Source organism: Apteryx mantelli, chromosome 5, assembly GCF_036417845.1.
Source record: "Apteryx mantelli isolate bAptMan1 chromosome 5, bAptMan1.hap1, whole genome shotgun sequence".
NCBI classification, from domain to species: domain Eukaryota; kingdom Metazoa; phylum Chordata; class Aves; order Apterygiformes; family Apterygidae; genus Apteryx; species Apteryx mantelli.
In genome coordinates this window covers 12,289,926-12,312,805 of record NC_089982.1, presented here as the reverse complement: position 1 = coordinate 12,312,805, position 22,880 = coordinate 12,289,926, and the positions used below count along the sequence as shown (strand labels likewise).

Here is a 22,880-nt window from a genome sequence, read left to right as displayed (position 1 = left end):
TGCAAATGCAACTGAATATTTATGAGGGTATCAAAACCTCCAGGTTAGGAGTTGCAGTAACACACCTTGCATGGGGAAGTCTTCTCACAGAGATACCTGGGAGAGTGGCAGGCAAAAATCATTTCCTGTTCCTATTTCTTCCCAGAAGAACAGCTCCCCTCATGCCAACCCCAGGCACAGAAGCAGGGTTCCAGAAAAGATGGACTGTCCCCACGGGACAATCCTGCCCCGCAGGCATACAGCACTGCAACAGCAAGAATCAGTCTCTGGACACACTGCGCCATACTCGCCTACTCTAAAAAGTCTGCTGGTTTCATCCTGCGGTAATTACAAGTGCACATCTGTTTGCCTGTTCACTCTGGGGACTCTTGATCTCATGAAGCTTTCCTGCCTAGACAAGCTAGCAGGTGGTACTAGCGCAATGTCATTGCTTTCCTACAGAATCCTTCTCACCCTGATACAGAGCTTTTCTAGGGAAAATCAGGCTAGCTGTAACATTAAAAAGCCAACTATTAGATGCTACTCGAAAGACAATTTTCCCCAGATCTGCAGTATGGCCTGTGATTTGACATCCAGAAGGTTAACGTCATCACATGAGGATCAGCACTGTGGGGAACTGGCTGGCTGGCTCCGCTGCCACAGGTCAAACCTGGAGATCCACACGCAGCGAAAGCTCTCTTGGGTATGAATGAGAGTCTCCCAGAAATACAATGATGGGGTGCGTCAACTCAGACACACAAACATGCACATATACACTTATATACAAACAACACACACATATATTACACATATTTAAATATAGACATATGTGTTATATGTACATGCATATGTTTCTCTGTGTGCATGTGCATGTATTCATGTATATATGTACATGCATATATTAAAACTTTGGGTCACAAGATACTATCATTCAGGGAACAGCAGACCGAGTAATCTCAGAGAAAAATGCTAGCAGAACTACTCCAGAATCCGCTGTGAATATGATGACGAGTACCTGGAACTGGAAGGAGTCACTCTCCACTGGAGACCCAGAGTGCCTGTACCACACAATGCCTTCCTTGATGTCCTGCTGGGTAAAAGACATTGCAGGCGAGACTGCTCTTCCATCAGGCAAAAGCTGCCGTGAGTCTGCTGGGCCGTCTTCCGGCATTGGGACCAGAAGCACTACTTCACCTGGGAAAAGCAAAGATGAACAGCCAGGGTACACTTGTGAGAAAACAAGGGGGAGCAAGATGCCTTTTCACCAACTATTGAGCATCTGAAGACAAGTGTCCTCACTTGCTCTTAGTCTTCTCTGTGTAGCATGATTAGCAGAAATAACAGTAGCGCTCCTCAGAATCGCTAATGGACCTTGCAACATTCAAGTGAAGCAGGGAAATGTTATTCTCTGTTTTGGCAAAGGGCAGAGCAAGTAACCTGGGTGAGGACACAGAAGAAATGCCCAGAGAACCGCACAGAGGAATGCCAAGAACAGAATCTGGAACTTCAAACTCTCAAAATGTAGTGCTGCCCACTGACCAGCATATTTCAACCTTGAGATGTGCCCATCCAATAAACTGAGCAGAAAAAGAGAGGTAAAGGACACTCCTCACTTTCATGAGCCCTTCTGAAGGGACAAGAGAGAAGTGAGACAGAAACAATCATGTTTCCCAGGGTGAAAAATCATTGCAGCAGGCTATCCTTCTTTCCTGCAAGGGTACAACTTAAGTATCAGTATACAGCATACTAATTTTTTCAAGGACAGTTTTTTCCAGCTCTTCTGAGTACTTTTTATCCCCAAAAGTATTCTCATCCAATTTCTCTAAACAGAAATCTTCAGCTGAAGAAGAGCTCTTGAATAGATATAGTATAGCTATCATAGGCTGTTGAAAAAGTCTGTGTCCTGGTTTATAGCTCCTGCTCAAAAGAGTATATAGCTTCTACACCTGTAACATTCAGCTTATTTCTGATTTTCTATTGAGACACACATTCTCAGCTAGACTGAGCTGTCACGGGCTTCATTGGACATATGCCGGAGAACAGCAGGGCGGGGGCGCATCCCACTGTTTATCAGCTTTCCTCATTTATGCCTCAAGGATTGGATTTTGATGTTGCCACTAACTTTCAACAGACTTTAATCTAAAAATCTCATTTTAATACAATACTCAGAGAAGGGTATCAAAATCTTGGTCATCAATTTCATTAAGTCACACACAATGAAAACATTTTTACAAACCACATACATAAACAAACTTAAAACCTGACAAAGAGCTATACTATCAAAATACATGATGTATTTTTGTATTTTACAGTGTTATTCGCTTGTTTGGGAGTTAACATATAATCTGTGAAAAAGTTATAAATCTCCTCCATCTTTACTATTCTTGGTTATATATAATTTAACCGCTATCTAAATAACTTGAGTTAGTTGCGCTGTGCCAGTCTCTGCCAGACTTCGAAAGTCTGAAAGTGAAATCCATGAACCTAATTACATTCCCAATTGGATGCTTCTGCTCATGAGAGTTCACCACCTTAATCTCTGAGTGATTTCTAAAGACGTTACTCACATACCCAAAGGAGCTAGGACCTGCAAGTTGTTTACCCCTCCCAAAGTAAGAGCAGAAACAATCAGAACATACAGGAGCTTTAAGGAAGATGCATATCTATGTGCCATGTTATAAATGAATATTTAACTCAATCATAAAGAACAACTCTGTGATGCTTGCATAATTTATAATGACCATTTCATTTGAAACAAAAAAAAATTAAACAGAAAAGCACCTATTGATACATTACACACATGAACATAAAGTTTGTGTACACACAGGCAGTTTATGCCTGAAATATATGGAGATTATGGAGCTGCAATTTCCAAAGCTGTCTAGAGAATTTAGGCACCGTGGTCCCATTCTTTTTAAAGAGACTGGACACTTGTATCATTTTTAATTGGCTTTAGAGATTTCATCCTCCAAGAATGTATGCCACATGGAACAGCTCAGGGTATAACAAGAGCTACTCATATAGAAATGGGTAAAAAAACTACCTTGAGGCATCCTACATGCCTAGAGGAGAGCCAGGGAGGACAGTGATTCTGTATCTAGCAACAAGACAAGAGGTTCACCAAAAGAGATTGTTATAAAGATTCACTGCTCCCTGGCACCCAACAGTACAAAACCAAATCAACCCTGCAGAAGAAAAAGATCTGGGCAGAGAGAGAGATCTTCTCTTCCCAGACTCAATCCCTTTTGTTTTGTTGCAGGGTCTTGAAATAAAGGACAAGGAACATTCTTAGTCTATGCACTTGTGTTACAGAAATGTAGTAGCCGATTCTGAACTGGTTTTATTTCTTATCTAAAATCCAATGCTATATTTTCTACAGGTATGAATATCTTTTCCATGAGTCATATGTTAAGATAGGCAGATAAGCCCTCCTTCATTAAGGATTCATTTTCTACATTTTTCTGTCTTGAATTTTTCCTTTCTGTGAAATAATATTTTACATTAAACTTTGAAGATTATTGATTCCTGCTGCTTATTCCTCACCTGAAGCTATAAACCTGTTTGTGTTATTGCAATTAAATACAGAAGAGATAATTATGATGATACAAACACAAAATTATAAGTTTTGGTTAGGGTTAGGCAGCAGGAGACAAACTCCTCAGGGAAAAATTCTTGTTTTCATGTAAACGCTTATTAAAAATGAGAAAATAGTCCTTCATCTGCAGAAAACTAAAGGGGGAATACAAATTAATTACTTCTCTTCTAACCTTCAAGAATAACATAATCTCTGTTTCCATCAGGTGCTGGCAGCTGTTATGGAAACAAGCCTATCCTTACAGCAAAAGTTAAAAACACAGGCCTGGTGTTGTTAAATTGACTCACTAATTTTATTCAGCTCAGCAAATTGATAGCAGTAATACCGTTTCATGCAAGTTCCAAGCATGTTATTTAGAGACGTGGTTCTAGTGAAGAAAACGATAACTCTGATGGGGAAAATACCATTTTTCTTTTCTGCTCATAGTTCCTTTCCTTCCACGTAAAATTTCTTCTCTTTTCCATCCAGCTTCTCTGAATTTGTATCTCAGTCACAAATCCCATTACCTCCCACCCTCTTTGGCCTGGGTCCAGAGGATATTCTGAAAGCTGCAGTTCTACAGAATGGGGAAAGCAGTTGCAAACTTGTGAAAGCAGTTACTCTGAAATATGAGACCAGAGCCTCTCAACAGGAGTTTGGAGATGAGAATTATATATGGATGCAAATGTCACCAATTTCTGTTTGAGTCAATAACCCCTTCCATTATTAAAAATCAAATGTAAAGGAGTTTGGGAAGTTCTTCAATTGTTCAAAGTAAATTTGCTCAGTAGTTTCCAGAGAAAGATATTACTCCATGCTGCTCTGAAACCAAACATTCATTACAGAATACTACCTTTCAGCAGTGAGTGAGTGAGTTTCTGCTCTCATAAGGCTGTAAAGCCACAAGAACTTCACTACCCTTAGAAAAACACAGTTGCTCAGAAGGACAATAGCGTTTCATCACTTCACATGCTCATTTGAACTAACGAAAGCAAGATGAGGTTAGCAGCACTTATTCAGTATAGCATTTTATGGAAATATACCCTAAAATGCTACTAGTTGGGAACAAAATACCATGAAAGAATCGCAGTCCAGTATGCTGTGCAGAACATCCTCTTCCCCAGAAGTAAGAAGAATCCTGCGCTTTTATTTAGTGGTGGGAGACTTGGGGTCATGTGGGGAGAAAGCAACAAACTACAGCTCTTTTTCGACAGCAAAATTCCAGAAGAATTTACCGTATCTTGGCTGGTCCCTGACGATGCTGTAGATTATCTCAGAGTCACGGGCACCGGGTACCTCGGCCTGCAGAATTCTCTTGGAGATCTGTAGCATGCCTCCCTGGGGCACCCAGACCAGGGAGTTTGTCACCAGCCGAGGGCGTCCGTCACTCTGCATGCGAGGAGAACGGCAGGAAAGGGCTTAGCTCAATGTCAGCTACGCCGTGCTGATGGAAACATTTTGAAGTGAAAAGGATGAGGCAAAGTATTTTGGAATTTCTTATGCATTCAGCCCTTGTTGTCTGCTTTAAGAAAAGCACATGCATCTGTAACCTATATCCCTAGAACCCAATTCTCCCTCTGTAGAACTGATCTTGTCCACCAAGACTTCAGTTTCCTACCTCTGACCCTAAACCTTCCTAATTTCAATATCTCTCCAAAACTGTGTCCTCTACCATCATTCTTAGTCTCTACCCGCTTGCCTTTTGACATATGTCTTTACAGAATTTATCTCCGTGACACAGTGGAAAATTCACTACAGTCATCACTGGAAAATAATTATCCAGTCCACTGCACTAGTTTGAGTGGATACACATTGTCTCTTACCTCTCCATTTTATTTCTAAAAATACACACCTTTCAAGCGTACCTGTAAAACAACAGGCTTCACACCCATTCAAAAGCACATACAAATGACACCTCTGGTATCTTTACACACACCTGTAACTGTTATCACTTCTCCATGAGCAAATCCAGGTTCAGAACCAAGCTCATGCTTTTATACCAGAAGACATGGAAAAGTTTTCTTTTTTACCATTCATTCCTGACAATTTTTTGCAACTACAAAAGTCTTGTACATCTATATGTTAGTTGACTTAAGAGGATGCACATGCTGATGATGATTAATTTGGGCAGAAACATAACTATGAAGTTCTTCCATCCTTTGCTTAACAGAAGTAGTTTTCCAATTGGAAAACAGAATTATGAAATCTGCTTAGCAGCATTTCTTTGATAGCTCATCTCCTGTTGGACAGGCCACCAAAACCCTTGTGACCTCTTCAGTGCCACGGTCTTCTCTTATAAGCCCAATTGCTGTAAATGTGACTTCCATTCTTGATTTCTACAGATTTCACCTTGAAACTGGCTGTGGTGAACTGCAAAATTAGTCAAAATCCTGACTGCTCCATAAAAGTGATCATCTTCCTCCGCATCTACTACTCCACATAATCATGTGTCACCCCAAGAACTGATAAACAGCTCATTACTATTTTCTTCCAAATCTGCAAAAGAGATGCTAGAGAGGGCTAAAAAGATGCTTGTGAAAAAGGAACACATTAAAGGATGATTTCCCATCTCCATTTTGAGATTTCTGCTGACCAGTTTTCATCCATTCAGCACAGACCATACTGATTTGGAGCAGTGTTAACTTTTAAATGCCGCACAGTCTTCGATTGTGCCAGGCCAACAGTTTATCAGCACAATGGTTGCTTTATTTTTTTAAAGAACTATAAAGAAATAAACCAGACCTAGTTTCAGCCAAGAGAATCCTGCCAATATATAGAATAACTTTCCTCTGACCTCATCGATTAGATCACATCACAACACAGATGGGTCTTTAAGAGAAAAGTGGACCAGGAACTCTGGACCAGGAAACAAACAACTTGAAAAGATCAGAAAGGTCCCTGGATTTATTGTGTGAGGAAGGAAAAGAGAGACTAGCCATACTTCAGAGAGTGACAGGCAAAAGTCACTGTTTGGAAATAAAGTATTTCTAAATAAATGTTAATTAAACAAAAGGCTGTGATTTTGCTATAAACATGGCACTCTTCTGCTTTTTGGTAACCAAATGATTAAATGTTTCTTCACTGGCCACATTAAACCAGTCAGGCATTTTCTAACACTGTTTCCACCTGCTTTGATGCTGCAATCCTGCTGATTAATAAAAATACACTCATGAGACAGCTCTTTTTGCTTGGTAATCTTTTTACATACACAAGTTATTGTCTGATGTGAATGCTCACCCAGTGTTCAGCAAAACAGCTAGACTCTCATTAAATTTTTTTACTGGTGCCTGAGCACACATGTGAATGAATTAATTGCTCAGGAAAGGTGTTTTCAGAGTGCCCAGAGGCTAACATCCTCCCTGCTCAATGCTTCAGCTACCTGCTCCCAGGTAGGGCAAGACACATTGCCTTGCAATACCCTAGAAACCTTCCCTAGACAAATCTCCCCCAGCAGTCCAAGGACAGTTCAGCTGTTAGAGCCACACGCACTTATGTCATCCCACCGCAACTGGCAACAAGTGTGCTCCGCAGGGCAGCTGTAGAAGCAGTGGATAGGTTTGGTAAACTGGGTACATTCTTGAAGACCCCAGGCTTTTACAAAGTGAACTGATACCACCTGTCCATTCGACAAGAGCTAAGACACACACCTGAAATCAGCCTCTTTTACCCTTCTCCTGCATTCAGCTCAGCCTCTCAGAAAGCAAATGGTTCCATATCCCATTAGCAATGAACACACCACATGCAAGTAGGCCTGACCTCCTTTCACTTGTACTACAAGGCCTGGGACCATATTTTCTAGGACACGGGCTCACTCTTCCCCATCAGAGCACCGCTGGTGGGAAAGCAAGTTTTCCCTCAAAAAAGAAGCACCAGCAGGTCTCAGATGAACTTCACAGAAATTGTAATTGTTAGAGAACATCAACAGAAATATACAGCAGTGTAAAACATTATTAAGAGCCCTCAAAGTAGAGGCCAGCTGTTCAGGCTGCAGTATATCAAATGAAGCATTTGGATATGGGCAAATGCGGAAAATCACGCTGTCAGCAGCCAAAGGGACTTAAAAAAACACCTTGCAGAAAACAAGGCACACGCATTGCAAGTAAACAAATCCCTCTAATCCACAATACTTGAAAGGTTACGTTCTCCCTTCTTTTATGTTTTTGCACTCATGCTGCAGTGCTTCTATAGATTAATGTCTTAAAATTATATTCTCTTAGCAGTAAAAAGGAATCCTAGAAATGTCCTTTCACACCAACACGTGCTATATAAAACCACTCTGCAGTATACTATAAGAAGCTCCATGTACTTAGGTAAGTAACCTGGGTTTAGAAACCAAACCCCAAACCCCCACAGTTCCAACCAGGGTCGTACCAGGCTCTTCAACAGTCTTTGGATGAAAACCAGGAAAAGAAAAATGTGTCTTTGCATGTGTGTCTCAACAGCACCTTTTCAGCAATAAACCCTGCATCCATTTCATCTCCCAAGGCTACTGCACAAAGACGATAATTAGGATGAGGCAGGAGCTGGGTGGCTGCCAGCTCTCCCCTCACACTAAACACTGCTCTGCTCGCACCTCTGTCACCGCCTTCATTCTTTGCCATAGCCAAGTGCTGCACAGAGAGACTTGGAAAAATAATGAGAGACAAGGGAGTGCAAAACCGGCTAGTGAAAGAAACTATACTCAGCAATTCACCCTCATTGGCATTTACAACAAGAACCTGCCTAATCAATAGCAGGAAAAAAAAGTGCTACAACCAAGTGGTTTCCAAGCATTTTACAGTCCTTCTGATCTCATCCACGCTCCTTAGGGCCACATAAGCAATCTGGGTAAGGAAACCACAGGTGGGGCTGCTCTTATTCCAGGAGTCTGAATAACTCAGCGCCAGCCTTCCAAGCAACCCTGTTTTGATTTCCAGACTGACGTGTGAGTCATACCACTAATTATCATTAATTACTACTTTGCTTCAAGAGCACTCGCAGGGTCCAAACAAGATCAGTCCCTCCTTGTGCTAGCTACATACAGACACGCATAGTGCTTGTAAACCTTCCTTAAAATTCTCAGGCCCAAGGAGCTAAGACGGACATCTAATACAGCGGAAAAGAAGACAGAAGACAGGTAAGATCATCTCCTCTTAGCTCCTTTTTATAGAGTGGGTGCACACAGAGATTGTTCAATTCTCAGATCCGTGCACAAGAAGACTCCCAATAGTGGACCTCTTCTCCGGTAGCTGTATTTTTTTCTTACTCCTCTTTCACATTTACTAAGAGATAAGCAAATTCTCAGGTCTTCTGTGTATTTTATTACAATACCACAAAACCAGAACTGAAATGCTTGCAAACACTTCAGCAACTTTATTTTTTTTGAGAGTCCATCACTCAAATTGTATATATTTCATGCTTTGTTTGGCTGGGGTTTGTTTCAGAAACAAACAGATAAAGCACCACTGTTTCTACTTTCTACCCTATGGAATTTAATACAAAGTGATGTTCCATGTCCAAAAACAGAAGAGACAAATGGCCATTTTTTAATTATGAACTGCAGTAAAAGCAAGAAACAGAAATTAAAATACTTAACAATAATTTCTGAATGCTAGGTATCTGTGCCCTGTCCCTAAGAAATCTGCCAAGCATAAAGAAGCATCAAGTGAAAGATTTCAACGGAGCAACACTGAGTGAAGAGCAGAGGCCCTGGCCTTTGGAGATATCACCACGGTCAGAGTACCAACGATACGCCTTTTTAACCAAGCTGTTTAGTTCATGCAGGTTCCTCTTCCTGCTCCTTCCCTGAGACCTGTCCATCCTTCATGTGAACCCAGCTCTTCTCACACTGCAGGTCTGACTCCAGCATCCTCATTTGTTGTGTTACATCCTATGACAGAGGAACCTTCTTTTCTCATGGGGGTTTCCTTTCCTTACCTTTCTCCTGACTTCATTTTACTGAACAGTCTAACTGCTATCTGGGAAGTCAGACCAAATGCTCATTTCAAACCTGGGCAGAAATGGCCCCATTTCACAAACATATCCACCTGCTGCAGCAGTTCAAATACTGTTGCTTATCTAAAATTTGCTCTAGAACCTGAGTGCCGTAAATTGCTGACCTAATTCCCTGTTATGTACCTCTTTCGACTTTGGCAGAACTTCAGATTCAGATACAAGCATTTTAGTGAGCATCTGTCTCTCACATCATACTCGCGCCAATCCAGTGACTGGTTTTATTACCTCTCCAGCCTTCTCTCTCCCACACCCACTCATTCTCAAATTCATTGCCCTTATCAGGCAACCAAACTCTCACCTGTAACTCCAAAAGAACTGCTTATCAAGTAACTGTGGCCCTTGAATTTTCAAGGCTGCACAATTCAAACTGAACTGTTTCTGCTGCAAACCAAAAACTCAGGTGACCTGCAAACCTCCATCAATCCACCGCTTTCCACTATCTCTGACCAGGGCCTGTCGGTAATGCAGGATATGTGACACCTCAGGGATACAGTGATTCTTCTCTAGACTTCTCATTTGCCTGAGAGGACTTATGTCATAGCACGTACCTTGGGAGTAATCTTAATGTGGAACAGGACGTTCTGGAAGTGGTACCCATCATTCACTTGCAAAAGCATTGTGTCATCCCGGCTGTCAGAGTCATCATGAGCATAACGTAGGAGTCCCCTGGCAAGGTCATCGAGGTGGAACACGTGGACTGCAGAAGCTGAGTCCCCAGGAGGTTTAACCAGCTGCCCATGACGTGGGGGCTCTAAAACCATTAGCACTACATCTTGAGGATTGTCACCATCTCTCATACCCAGCAACACATCTGTTATAGTTCCAGTTTCCCCTCTGCTGACAAGGAGAGCCTCATTTCTGAGCACATATGGGGCCTGAAACACAAAAGCAGCTCTTAGCTGTTTGCTAAACCATAGCAATTTGATGATGATCAAACTCTGGAAAGAAAGATGTGGGGTTGAGGAAATTAGTTCATCTCAGAAAGCCTCCTACTTCTAGGCAACAGGGAATCACTCTCCACACTTCCTCCCACATGGGCAGATCTAAGAATATCTAGCAATTTAGACTGACTTAATTGCATCAGAAGAGGTTTCTCATACCATGGCAAGCTTATAGCAAGAAAAAACCTCAGGACATTTATAAAGAAAGCAATTTAGTTATCAGTCAGAGTCTGTATTTCCTTTGCTGTCTGCATGGATAACAGAGAAGGGACACAGTTTTGCTCTACTGCTTTCCTTGGAAATTCAAATGAAGATGTGGACCCCAACTATTTTGGAAGGACTACACTTTATATACATGTCAGCAGGCCCAATTGGAACGCAGACACTTCAGATGCTGAAGACTTACTCATGTGAGTAACAAGTTTAGGGTTGGGGAAGATGGAAATACCATATTTTCCACATGTATAACCTACACCTCTGGTAACTTAGACCTCTTTCAAAGCACTAATGCTTGAAAATAAGACCCAGCATAACCTGCACATGCAGGGTATCTGCTTAAAATGGCCTGTAGAGAGGGGAAAACGAAAGTAAAGAAGAATACCAGACTAGGGAGAGTGGTTTACACAGCTGTGAGCCAAAGTGAGAGGCAGAAGCTTGAATAATGCTTCTAAGTAAAAATGAGTCAATCAATTAACACCAAAGGATATACTTTTGCTTGTCTGGAACTGATAAAGTCCACCTCAGAGACAGCAAAACAAAAAGTCTGCTCTGATGACTGGGTCTCATCAGCATTATTGCCTATTTATTTTCAAAGACTCCACACAGACTTATTCGTCCAAGAAAGAAAACCAGCTACAGTCCACATTTCTCAAGGTTCAGACTAGTTCCTTGGTACTTCCTTGTTGAGAAAGCTGTGAAGATGTTTAAATCTGCAGTCTCTATTGGTCTCAATAAACACCATTTACGATCGGTAATACCTTGCCTTGGGAGGGGGGATGATCCTGCAGAGACAAAGTCAAAGCCCTGGGAACATTCATCAGAGAGCTAACTGCTGCCACCTCACCTGCGTACAACTGATCAGGGTTATTAAGGATTGACAGGCAAAATTCCTATTATTAAACTTTGTTTATGTATTCTGGGACAGTAACTGCAACTCTTTTTTAGGTGCACGTCCTACTGGGGTAAACAAGAGATTGCATTGAGCAAAGAGTTCAGCACCAACCAGAATCAATATACATGCAACACAATCAAAATCTTGAGTTTGTCTTGCACTAAAGGTCAAACTAGAACTCTTCGAATTTCAAAAGTTATGAAGTGACTAATACAAAATGTAACAGTTAAAAGCAACAAAATGCAATTAAAAATAAATATAATTCCAAACCTTGAAGCTACCACCTCTCTAGGACCCCAATATGGAAAGATGCCAAGCACTGCAAAGTCTCAAGACTGGCAGAGAGCTATAGAGATTCTGCAACTCAAAAGGAGTTGCTGCCTCTAAGAAACACTAAATGCATTAAATTGGAACCCTCCGCCATGGCATGTACACTTAGAGGGACATAATATGGCTTGACGGTAACTGGAAATCCAGCTATTGTCCTTTTTTCTTTTAGTGCTGACTCCCTATTGCCTACAAGCCTGACTCAGCATCCATCCTTCCAGTGAAGTAATTTAAGAAATTAACTTCTTTAATCACTCCAGTGGTGGGTGGGTTTGTGTCTGAAGGTGCTGGTGCCATCCTGTGCTTCATGCTGAGTATAGTAGGAACATAGCCAGCAGCTCAAATCAATGATGAACCTCCGAGGGGGTGGGATGATAAGCCTTTTTGATAGGCTGACTTGGGCCCATGCAGCTAGGCTGGGTTTGAACAACTCACCCTTTCTGTAATGCTGTGCCTCTCCCCCACATGTGTGTGTCATGCACCTCTTTACACTTTGTCTTTTAGAGAGACGGCTCTTGGAAAAGAAGTCCTGTATGTAGCACCTCTATACAATCTCTTGGGGAGGCGACTACACAATACTGTGCTACAGATTTTAAATAACAGTAACGAGACAGGGACACTTGACAGTGCTATCAACTTGACTACAGTGTTGAGTAGTTTAAGAGACACATATGGAGAAAGCGCCACTTGAAATAGCCCGTGCTCATTTAATTCCCAACTGCCCTGGAACAGAGCATTTAAGTAAATGCTCTCAACTGTCAAAGCATCCCTACCATAGGGATCAATCATCATTCAATTGCCCTGCAGTAAGAGACTGAGCAACGAGACCATCCACTGATCCAAAGAATAATTTAAACAGTAGGAACTCCTTAGCCCTCACTGATAATTGCTCCATGATTGCACAGCTACAACTCCCTGCACAAGCAAAATTACATGGGCCAGCTTCTTCATTCACTTACCCCAGTCCAGTTCTTCCAAATCACTCTTGGCTGCCTCACAAATAAGAGACAGTTGAGTCTAATGTGACCTGAACACCAGCTACTGCTCTAACCAGCTCCTTTGTTATCACTGCAAGAAACCAGGGCTCCAAAAGGTACAAAAATTGAGGTTGTTGCAAGCTTTGTTATATTACCTGTGTTGAAAGTGCTTGAATGTTGACCACCTCAGGATGGGAGAAGAACTGTTGATCGCTGACCTTCAAGGAAAACTGCCCTTTCCTAAACAAGTCCCCAACAATCCAAAAACACAGGATAATATAAATGAATGAAGTGCTCTCACAGGACACAATAATGATAAACTATTATATATTTAGTAAAAATGACTCACATAGTGACAGATGCTTTCGATTAAGTTTTTGCAGTTATGTCTTTAGAGTATCTTTTCCGAAGATTCACAACATGTAATAAAATACTGTCATCTCCTTTCAAGTATGTAATAACATACCCTCATTTCCCTTTAACTAATGTTACCTGCATAGATAATTTGTCCAAGATTAAGCGCTGATTCTAAATGTCAGCTAGTCTCTGCTAAAGAAAAATGCCATTTACCTGGCTTCAACACAGCAGTTCCCACTCTTTAGCATCTTTGCTTCCTACTTACTTTTTCAAAATGCCACTCTTGAGCAAAACACCTTGAACATAAAGAAACTATTTTTCTCAAGAAAAGATCCTGATAGCTATTGTGATGATCAGACAGAAAAGAAAAAAGCCTGATACAAAACCACATGCTGCTGCCTTAAGTCTAGCAAGCATTAGCATCAGAAGAACACTCTGAAAGTCTTATTGAAAATAATGGGTCAAAGCACACTCTAATTTATACAAGCAGAAATCTAGAACAACTCCACTGATTTCAGTCTAGTCCCAAGGTTTTATGGTGATGTAAAGCAAGTGTAAAATTTGGCAGTATGACTGGCTCATTGCCTGACAGCCAGGGGAAATTTGCTTCCCTGCAATAGGCTTACAGTGTGAGCACTGCCAGGTGCTAATCACCTCTAATGGTCCCAGGACACTAACAGAGCACATGTTGCAGGCAAAGTAGCAGTTTATGCTGTAGAGCACAGTGGTGACATTATTTAAGTGTTTTCCTGACAGTATCAACAAATTGTCATAAGAGCCAGCACAATACACCAGTATTTATCACCCAACAAGAGTATGATAAAGACAAGATAGACTCCTACATCCCCAAAGCACAACAGATTGGCAGTTGGATCACAGTGAAATCTTATTCCATATATAGAAAAGTTTTGCACCATCCTTTATATTATGGCACCATATCTCTGAAATACATCGATAATATTTTTAGTAGCAGTGAGACGTGCATTTCAGCATAAGAATGTTTCCAAGGGACAAGGGAATACCTGTTCTCAAGATATGTCCATTTTCTTAAGGCAAGAGTTTAGAAAGAAGTATCACCAGTCACCTGGATTTCTCTTTGCTGTGCACAAAGCGGACTCTCTTCTCCTTCACATCTTTGCAGCTGAAGCGGTCGCCTTTGCTCAGCTGCACCTCTTGCCCATTCACCACCATCACCAGCTTGCCGTTGGAGGGAGCACTGTCGACATGGAACAAGAGCTGTCCTGTGTCACCACCCATGTCATGTACACCTAGTAAGGAGAGGTCTAGGGGCTTTACCCCACCAATCCCTACTGTGAGGGTATTGTTCACTTGGAAACTCAAGTGATGCTTGCCAGCTAAAAAGAAAGAGAAGGGAGAAGTATTCCTGAATAAATGTTCCTCATTTCACAGCCATGGGCTGTATTAGCATCTTTCCTGTCTTTAAAATGTCAATGCCTGTCCCTACCATCTGTTGGATGACAGAGTGCCAAACCCTTTTAATGTCCTGCTCATCACTGACCTGGGTGGACAATCACTATCTCAAGAAGAAAGGCAGACAAACCCAAGCCCCACTATGACTCTGAGGCACTTGGGCAACTCACTTCCCATCTTCAGTTCCCACCACCAAAACTTAAAACCAACATACACTGACTCACCCTGCAGATGGACTAATATATGTCCATGTACTAATAGGAACACATAAAAGGTAAGTATTACAGTTGATTCAATAATGTATTCCCCCCAGGACATTTTTTATTGTTGTTTCGTATTGATGATAAGGGAAAATATGATGATGTGATTGAAAAGACCCACACATAACTGGATAATTTCACTTAGACATCCATGTTCATGCACATTTTATAGAATAAAAAAGTTGCAGTAAAATAGCTGCCAACTCTTAGTGACCAACACAACACTGCTCAAAACAGTTCCAAAAATACCACTGAACAAGCACTTATCTCTGATCCTAAAATTTGCTGAAAGCCTGCCAGCTCAATTGCCTTATCACAAGAGACACTCACCTTCACACTCTCTGGTCCACACGTTCTCATAGAAGCCCTGGCCACAGGCAGAAACACAAATCTTGTTCTTCAGAAAGGTGGTGCTGTCACAGAGGTGGCACAGGCTGTCACTGACACACTCCAAGCATCCATGAGGACAAGCTGAATTGAATGGAAAGCACAACCCCATTGAGACTCTGCAAACAATGCAGCCACTGACGTGCAGAGCTGTCCCCAGGGGTCTTAACAGAAAGACCGCTCTTTTTAATGACAAAAATCACCAAAGAGAAGGGCCAAACAGTTTTGATTAAAGAGCTTTTGAGAAGTTCCTTCCTCGTTTGACCAGTACTTTCCATGGACTACAGAGAAATCGAAACAATCTTCCAAATGGAAGAAGCATGTTTAAGTTCTACCAATTTAAAAAAACTCTCCAAAAACATATTTTAGTCCCACACAGCCTGTTAACCCACAAATACAACTGAAACCTTTCAAACAGTGTGTTTTTATTACTGGTTATCCATGATTAGCTATCTACACCGAATCTCACTCCTCCCGAATTAGGCATGTCTGAAAGCAGATGCTGCCTGTTCTTTAATTCTCAAGTTGACTGCATCACCTTGACAATGAGTTTAACACAGCATCAAAAGCACTTCCTCTTTGCCCAAACTTTTCAGAGAAGGAAAGAAGCGTACAGAACAGACTACAACCCCCCTTCCCTCTCCACCACTTCACTCCCATTTTGCTTACCTGTGCATTTTCGCTGTACACTGTCTGCATAATATCGCTTCCTACATTCGCGAACACAATGAGCATCCAAGAGGAAAAACGGGGCTTCACAGAGGCTGCACTCGTCTGGTTGGTGACACTGAAGGCAGTGTTCATCACACCCTAAAAGTCATGTATAAAGAGTTCAGCACAATTCCACCTCCTGCTGCTTCCTGCACTGTGCTGTTACCCCGCTAGGAACCAGAGCTCTGCTGCATGTGTGTGCTGGCGGGCAGCGAGAGATCTGAAGTAAGAGTATGCCTTCTGAATGCAAGATATGCACAAAGTGGAGACAAGTAGGGAAACATGTTGGTAGCAGTGATTAGAAGCAACACTTGAGAAGAACTCACTCTGGCACGTGTCTGATTCCTTGTAGAAAGCTAAGGGGCATTGTTCCATGCAAGCTCCTTCATGGAGAACGTAGCCATCCATGCACTGCAAGCAGTCAGTCCTCTGGGGGCCTTTACAAGCATTACAGCTCCAGTCGCACTCTGCAAGAAAAGAATTTAAAGTAGGGCAGCCCTCTCCAGGCTGCACAGCTCACTCCGCACAAATGCCTAGCACAGTGGGACCTATGAGCTATGGGAATATAAGCCCAAACAGAGAAGAGCAAAGAAAGAACCGTTTAAGAGGTACTAAAAAAAAAAAGAAAGTATGACTTGTACTGAGTGACTTACAGCATAAGACACATCCTTTTTTTCCACCTCTTGGACTTAACATGCTCTATGTCAGATTTGTGCAGACTTAGCTCTTGTTCAGCATTCAGACCCACGTAACACTGGTGCAGCTTTGTAGCCTGTACAGCCTGATTTTACTCTGGCAGTGCCAGCACTCCTTCTCTGCCAACACTGAGTTTGTTGTTCATTAACGATTATTCAGCCCACTTCATCAGTCTCATCCCTTTCAAACGCAGTGCCTTCTGGGATCCCAAATGCTTTTCTGATCACTCTGACCACAAGAGAATGAAATCACTGTCCCTTGCCATCCAAATGCCCCTCTGAGAAGTCCACTGGCCAGAAACACACCAGATACTGCTGGGATCACATATGCCTTCAGATGCCCTTGTACTCTTCCCCCTCAGTTTTCAGCAGAGTCTCACTGAGCATGTGTGTCCAAGGACTATTCACGTTGCCAATGCTACTGTTAGTACCTTGGCGGCACTTAGAGGGCCTGAATCAGCAATTAGTAACACAAAAACTTGGTTGATGAGACAAACGAGGAGAAGGAGAAGACATGGTAAAGGAGAAGACAGGGTAAAGAACCACTCAGAGAGGTGAGCTGAACTACTCCAGGCCATACAGCACGTTCAAGGCAAGGCCAGGACAGGAGCCCTGACTCATTCCAGTGCCCTAAATGCTAGACCTTGTCACCTCTCTGAAGTACTGTGATGTTAAGGGGACTGATGCGACTTAGTTAAGCTAGGTTTGGGAACTGAGAGAGCCAGGTAGAAATGAACACTGAACAACAAGTCACTTGTATTAAATCCTCAGGTGGTGGTATTCTGCAATAAAGCCACATTATCCTCACTTATTTCCATTAAGGAACACTCTCCTTGGGAGTTCTGGAAATCTTTCAAGTCATGCGTCTTTTAAATCACTCCCAAATATTGTTATTGCAGTAATCCAGTGATGCAGTACTTAATAAGTCAAAGAAAAGCAGGTAAGTACACAAGGCCCTACAAGCACTCTAAAAAAAGAGCCTGGTAAGCTTACTCGGTATTCAGTTGACCCATGACTAAATGAATTGCAGGACCTGACCCTTGGAAAGTTTGCTGTCTCACTTACTAAATCATTTACAAGAGACAGATTTGCAATAATCTTGTTTTTCACTGAAAGGCTGAAGTATGTGACAGCAGACTGCTGAAAAAGAGGAAAACTGTAAAAACCTCACAAGTGGTCCGTTACTAAACAACTGCCCCCTTCACACATGCTTTTTATAGCAGGCCACCTGTACAGATCATGCTGCAGATTATAACAGATTATTAGCCAAGTTAGTCGCAATTATTATTATTTTTTTAAGCCAGCAATGTATTTTTCACCTCTGCACGTCTTGGTGGAAAAATCAAGATAATACTGCTGAGCACAGCTTTCGTACTGGCATTCTCCAAACAACAGGACCTTAGCTGGATCTCTGCAAGATGTACAGCCTGTGGCTGACTCACAGCTCAGGCACTGGCTGTTGCAAGCTGGGGAAAGACAAAGAAAATAACTGTAATTATTGATGTACCAGCCAACTGTACAAGTAAAAATGATTTTTTCCTGTAGCTTCTTTACTCCAGGTCCTCTCCGAGAGAGGCTTGTGGAGACTTCAGTTTCTGCTTCTTGCGACCCTCCTGACAACTTCAAATATGTAAAAAGTCTCCCTCGATTTGAAAAAGACTTCTATGTCTCCTCATAGAACTTCATACCATTGCTCCAAAGTGCTTAAGAAGCCAATAAGATCAGTTATGCTGCTTCTTCCTCTCCTCTGCAAAGGTCAGGATAAAAGATGGAACTTGAGTTCAGATCTCCAAATAAGAGCTCTCCTTGTCTCTGTTTTTTTTGTTGCTGTTGTTCTCTTTAAGCATCCTATGTTTCAAATGATTACAGGTTTAAGTCATGAAGACACACATATAGAGACCATAATGTACTGCTACAATCAAGTTAGCAACCCTTGGGGGAACCAAAGGCCCACTGAATTTCACCTATTGTTTCCTATTTCTGCAGTTGAACACAGTTTGAAATTTTGGAGCTCTAGGAAGCAAATAAAGAGGCCAGGAAAAAAATAATTCAGGAATTTACTGAATCCAGGATCAAAGTCCAGAGGTACAGAATATTTTAACTCACCTATTTGATGTCCAGGATCTGAACTTCTCAGGAGGTTATATTAATAACCAAGTGATATCAGAGCTCTTAGCTAATTCACAGCAGAGGGTTTAATAGTACTATGAAGGACTGAAAAATATTTCCTAGCACTTTGCTCCTACGCACTGAAAGCCCACTCTGTTACTGGTGAGACAAAACTTTACAAAAATAATCAACCACTTCCGAAGGTTCACAGCACATTGCAACTGCATGTGGAGAAAACTCATGGAGATTTGCATGTCTGCTTTACACAAACAACTGTAATTGCCATGCTGGCAAATACTGCAATGGCACAAGCAAAAGGACTGTTAGACACCTAACCAAGTACTGGTGAGCACTGCTAACTCCATATGCAGTCAGAATCTTTGCCCAAACCCAATTCTGTACTTATGATAAATCAGGCAAGTTCTGAAGACCCAACTCCAAGCATTAAAACTAAAGAATAAAGCTTAGCTGACCATTTTTAATGAAAAAACAAAACAAAACCTCTCACAGGATTTAACACAGCTACAGTGCAGGTATTAAATAGAGATATGGTATTTGTGGAAATTCATTTCCATTAGTTATAAGCTATTTGTGGAAATTCAATTCCCTCTGCTTTTAATTTAAGGTTGAGTTTTACAACCACAAACCTCAAAATACAGAAACACAGCTGAAAATACCACATTGCTCTTGTTGAAACTCAATCCAATGAGCCCTTCAAAATAATTACTTGTTTTATCTCATCTCAAGAATGTCACAGAAGGCCTGTATTTTGTTGAGGTACAAATGAATTTCTAACAAAATGTTTACTTAAGGAATCCAGCAACTGTTTTCAGGTGCTCTAGTGCCAGTCTCATTTCACCTAACTTCAGAATATTACATGGAATAATTACTATTCATAAAGTGCTATGAAAAGCCAACTATTAAAAGTATGACAAAACACACCACATGAAATGAAAATACACAGAAATCAAGTTACCCAAAGAGGCGTTCCTGAACAGTAAGCAAAAACTACATTTGAAAGCAATCACGTCTGTTTTATCAGCATGACTCCATATCTACATTTTTAAATCCAAGAAGAGCTTGTTAAGCTTTGCACTGTTCCTCAGCCAGTATGTCAATGAGCTTAAAAATATCTCAGAGAGCACGTATATGCACTCAGCATCTCTCTGAACTCCATTCCAAACCTGAGTTCCTCAAAAGCGCAATGTGACTCAAAGAAACTTTGAAGAGAGACCAAATTTCTCAGCCTAATAGCCAATCTCTGATTAAACAATCTTCATTTACCTCTAAGTGGTAGTTTTTCAGCAGCCTGGGACAGTTTATATCTACATGGTTTATCAGCAGTACTTCACTTGAAAAGGCACAAGTGACAGTTGGAATGACAAAAATCCAGTGCACCAACACACTTTGCCTTGAGCCTCCTGCCACAAGGATTACATACACTTCTTAAAAAGCCATTTGCCAGCTAGGAGATTAGAAGTGTCTCCTCGTAGTGAGTTTGCTTGCAAAAATCTATTTGCATTTGAGCTACTAAACCAAATTCAGGAAGGGTGCAGTTCTCAGGAACATTCCACTTCTACCAAGATGTCCTGAGGGGGGCTATCAGGAGGAAAGTTTTCATTAGGAAAGGGCATTTTCATTAGGAAGGGGGCTATTTTGGAGTAGTGATAAGAGAATCCATACAGCAGGAGGGAACAGTGAACATCTTGTAGAGCTGGTATGAAAGTAGGCAGGACAGTGAGAATCCGGTGATTCTGTTTTTTTATTCCTTTTTTATTACTTTCCTTTTTTTTTTTTTTTATTACTAAATAGCCTTTTTTCTGCCAACTGAAGAATAATACAAACTCTTCCGGCTATTTCCTTGAACTTATGCAAGGTGTCTCCATTTCTGCTGATACGATGGAAATAATAGTTTCAGGAGAACAATATATCTCAACAAAAGGCAGGTAAAGCTGACAGCCATATCAGTTTACTCCTATAGGACCTCATCAGTAAAGAAATTGGGTCTAGATAGGATGACACTGATACCTACTCTCAGTGCAGTGCAACTGTGTTATTCTATCATAAATCAAGGTAATTTAAACTAGTGTAACACAGGACTTAACAAATCTGTGTGTTCAGGTTCAGAGCAATCAAACCATTTAAGAACTCATTTATTTTTAGGTGTGTGTATTATAGCCAGCCAATTCAAGTAGGCGTTTAAATATTTTTTATGTCTCTAGGCTATAAAATTTGGCATTTTGGAACATCAAGCCCAATAATTACGCGAGGAATAACTCAACCGATGTCAAGGCCAGAGAAAACATAGAATAATAAAGGTAAAACAACACCTGGGTGATTCGCAAGGTATGATAGTAGGCGTAGGAGCAAATACTATTGGACTTAACATCAGACCAATTGCATCAGATCATCAGACAGTAAAAACAACACAGCTTAACCACGTCAGCCAGGGATGTGTCTACAAGGCTGCACCTGATTTCTGCCGGAGTTTTCACCAGTGGAAAAATTTTCCCTAAATGCTGAGGTTTTAGCAGAGCTAACACTTCAGTGATCTTCCACAGCAGGTACTAGCAGGTAGTACAGTGAGGAGGGGGGTTGCTCAATAAGAATTGATTAAAACTGGTCTAAACACATCAAGTTTTCAACAAAGCCTGGAGTACACCAGTTCTTTTGGCCACTGCCCTATGTACTACCTAGACAAGGGCGCCTTACACAAGCTCTCTAGCAGATTTTTACCATGAAATCCAAGGCCTCCTGTCTCTGAAGTCAACAACAAAACTGCAAGTGTGTTCCAATCTAAAGCATTCTGTAGGCTCTGTGTCTCAGGCAGCTAATCACTTCTGTCAACTCTGAATTTTCAGGCAGTCTTCTCCTGGCAATAGGAACAGTAGCAAAGGAGCAAGAAAACACATGTTGGTGATTACATTGTGAAAAGGAGAGACGGCTTGGAGAGAGACACTCACATTTGCACGTCTGGCTCTCATCTCTGTAGTACCCTGGGGAACAGGCTGGAACACACATGCTGGTGTGGGACAGAACCAGGCTGCTGTTGCAGGAAGAGCACGAAAAAGGGCCCCTGCCGCTGCAGGTTTTGCATGAGGGGTGACATCCTGCAGGTACAGCAAGAGCAAATGTTTCCATTCAAGGAAAAGCAGATCTTTAAGCAAATTCATGAGGTCCAGCAGAAGCATTCTCAGAGACCAAGCACGGCAATACTAAGTATCCAAAGTTCTCACTAAATTCTAAGACAGTTACTGGTGCTCAGCACACAGTTATTAACAGTATTGTAATAGTGGGCTACGTCCCACTAGCCTCAGCATGTGCTCAGGACAGTAGAGCAGTGTTGGCCTTAAAGAACTCACTGTCTAAAACCAGACACAGATGAGGGACAGCAGAGTGAGAGTGTCCCCAGCCATCCAGCAGAAATGTCAGCGAGGAAGGACACCCCCAGGCTCCACTGCAGTGTCTGCCCACTGGACCAGGCTTCTCTTCTGAGGAGTAGCCACTTCATGGGACATCTCGCAGGGATCCAGACAGACCCTGCCACCTTGCTGCTACTTGTGGCTTCCGTAGGGGCTACTCACTTTTGCAGGCACCGCTCTCCGCATAGTACCCCGCTGGACAGTCAGGAACGCAGTGATTCCCCAGGAGCAAGTGACGGGCGTTCTGACACTTCAGGCAGATGCTGCCGGTGTCCTGCAGGTTGGCCACGCACTGACAGCACAAAGGATGGCAGTCTAAAGGAAGCAGGGAATAATGGTTACTGCGACCACAGATGAACAAAACAGAACTGCCATGGGGAAACACACTGCCAAGAACTCAAGGATCACATTAGGGAAGTAACTTTCAGAGCCCCTTACTGCTCTTTGACGTACAAGGGCTGTGATCAGGTGCTAACCACTGCACTCCCAGATGTTTGCAAGAGGGATGATCTGCATTCAAGGAGCATTCATTTCCCTTTGCCCTCATTTCTACCTTATGTTATTTTCTTCCTGAGTATCATGGTCTCTTCACTTAGCCTCAGCAA

At 41.9% G+C, this 22,880-nt stretch overlaps 1 protein-coding gene across 1 annotated transcript in view; it reads right to left on the bottom strand.

The window, feature by feature from the left end:
• FRAS1 (Fraser extracellular matrix complex subunit 1) overlaps positions 1-22,880 on the bottom strand; it is a 182,413-nt gene that overhangs the window by 51,178 nt on the left and 108,355 nt on the right. Inside the window, exons 20-30 of the mRNA XM_067297013.1 lie at positions 22,438-22,590; positions 21,817-21,963; positions 18,064-18,210; positions 16,376-16,516; positions 16,008-16,148; positions 15,282-15,422; positions 14,345-14,615; positions 13,059-13,143; positions 10,096-10,422; positions 4,789-4,942; positions 995-1,173 (exon numbers count right to left, since the gene is read on the bottom strand). Of these exons, the coding sequence (XP_067153114.1) occupies positions 995-1,173; positions 4,789-4,942; positions 10,096-10,422; positions 13,059-13,143; positions 14,345-14,615; positions 15,282-15,422; positions 16,008-16,148; positions 16,376-16,516; positions 18,064-18,210; positions 21,817-21,963; positions 22,438-22,590 (1,886 nt within the window). The remainder of the gene's footprint in view (positions 1-994; positions 1,174-4,788; positions 4,943-10,095; positions 10,423-13,058; positions 13,144-14,344; positions 14,616-15,281; positions 15,423-16,007; positions 16,149-16,375; positions 16,517-18,063; positions 18,211-21,816; positions 21,964-22,437; positions 22,591-22,880) is intronic.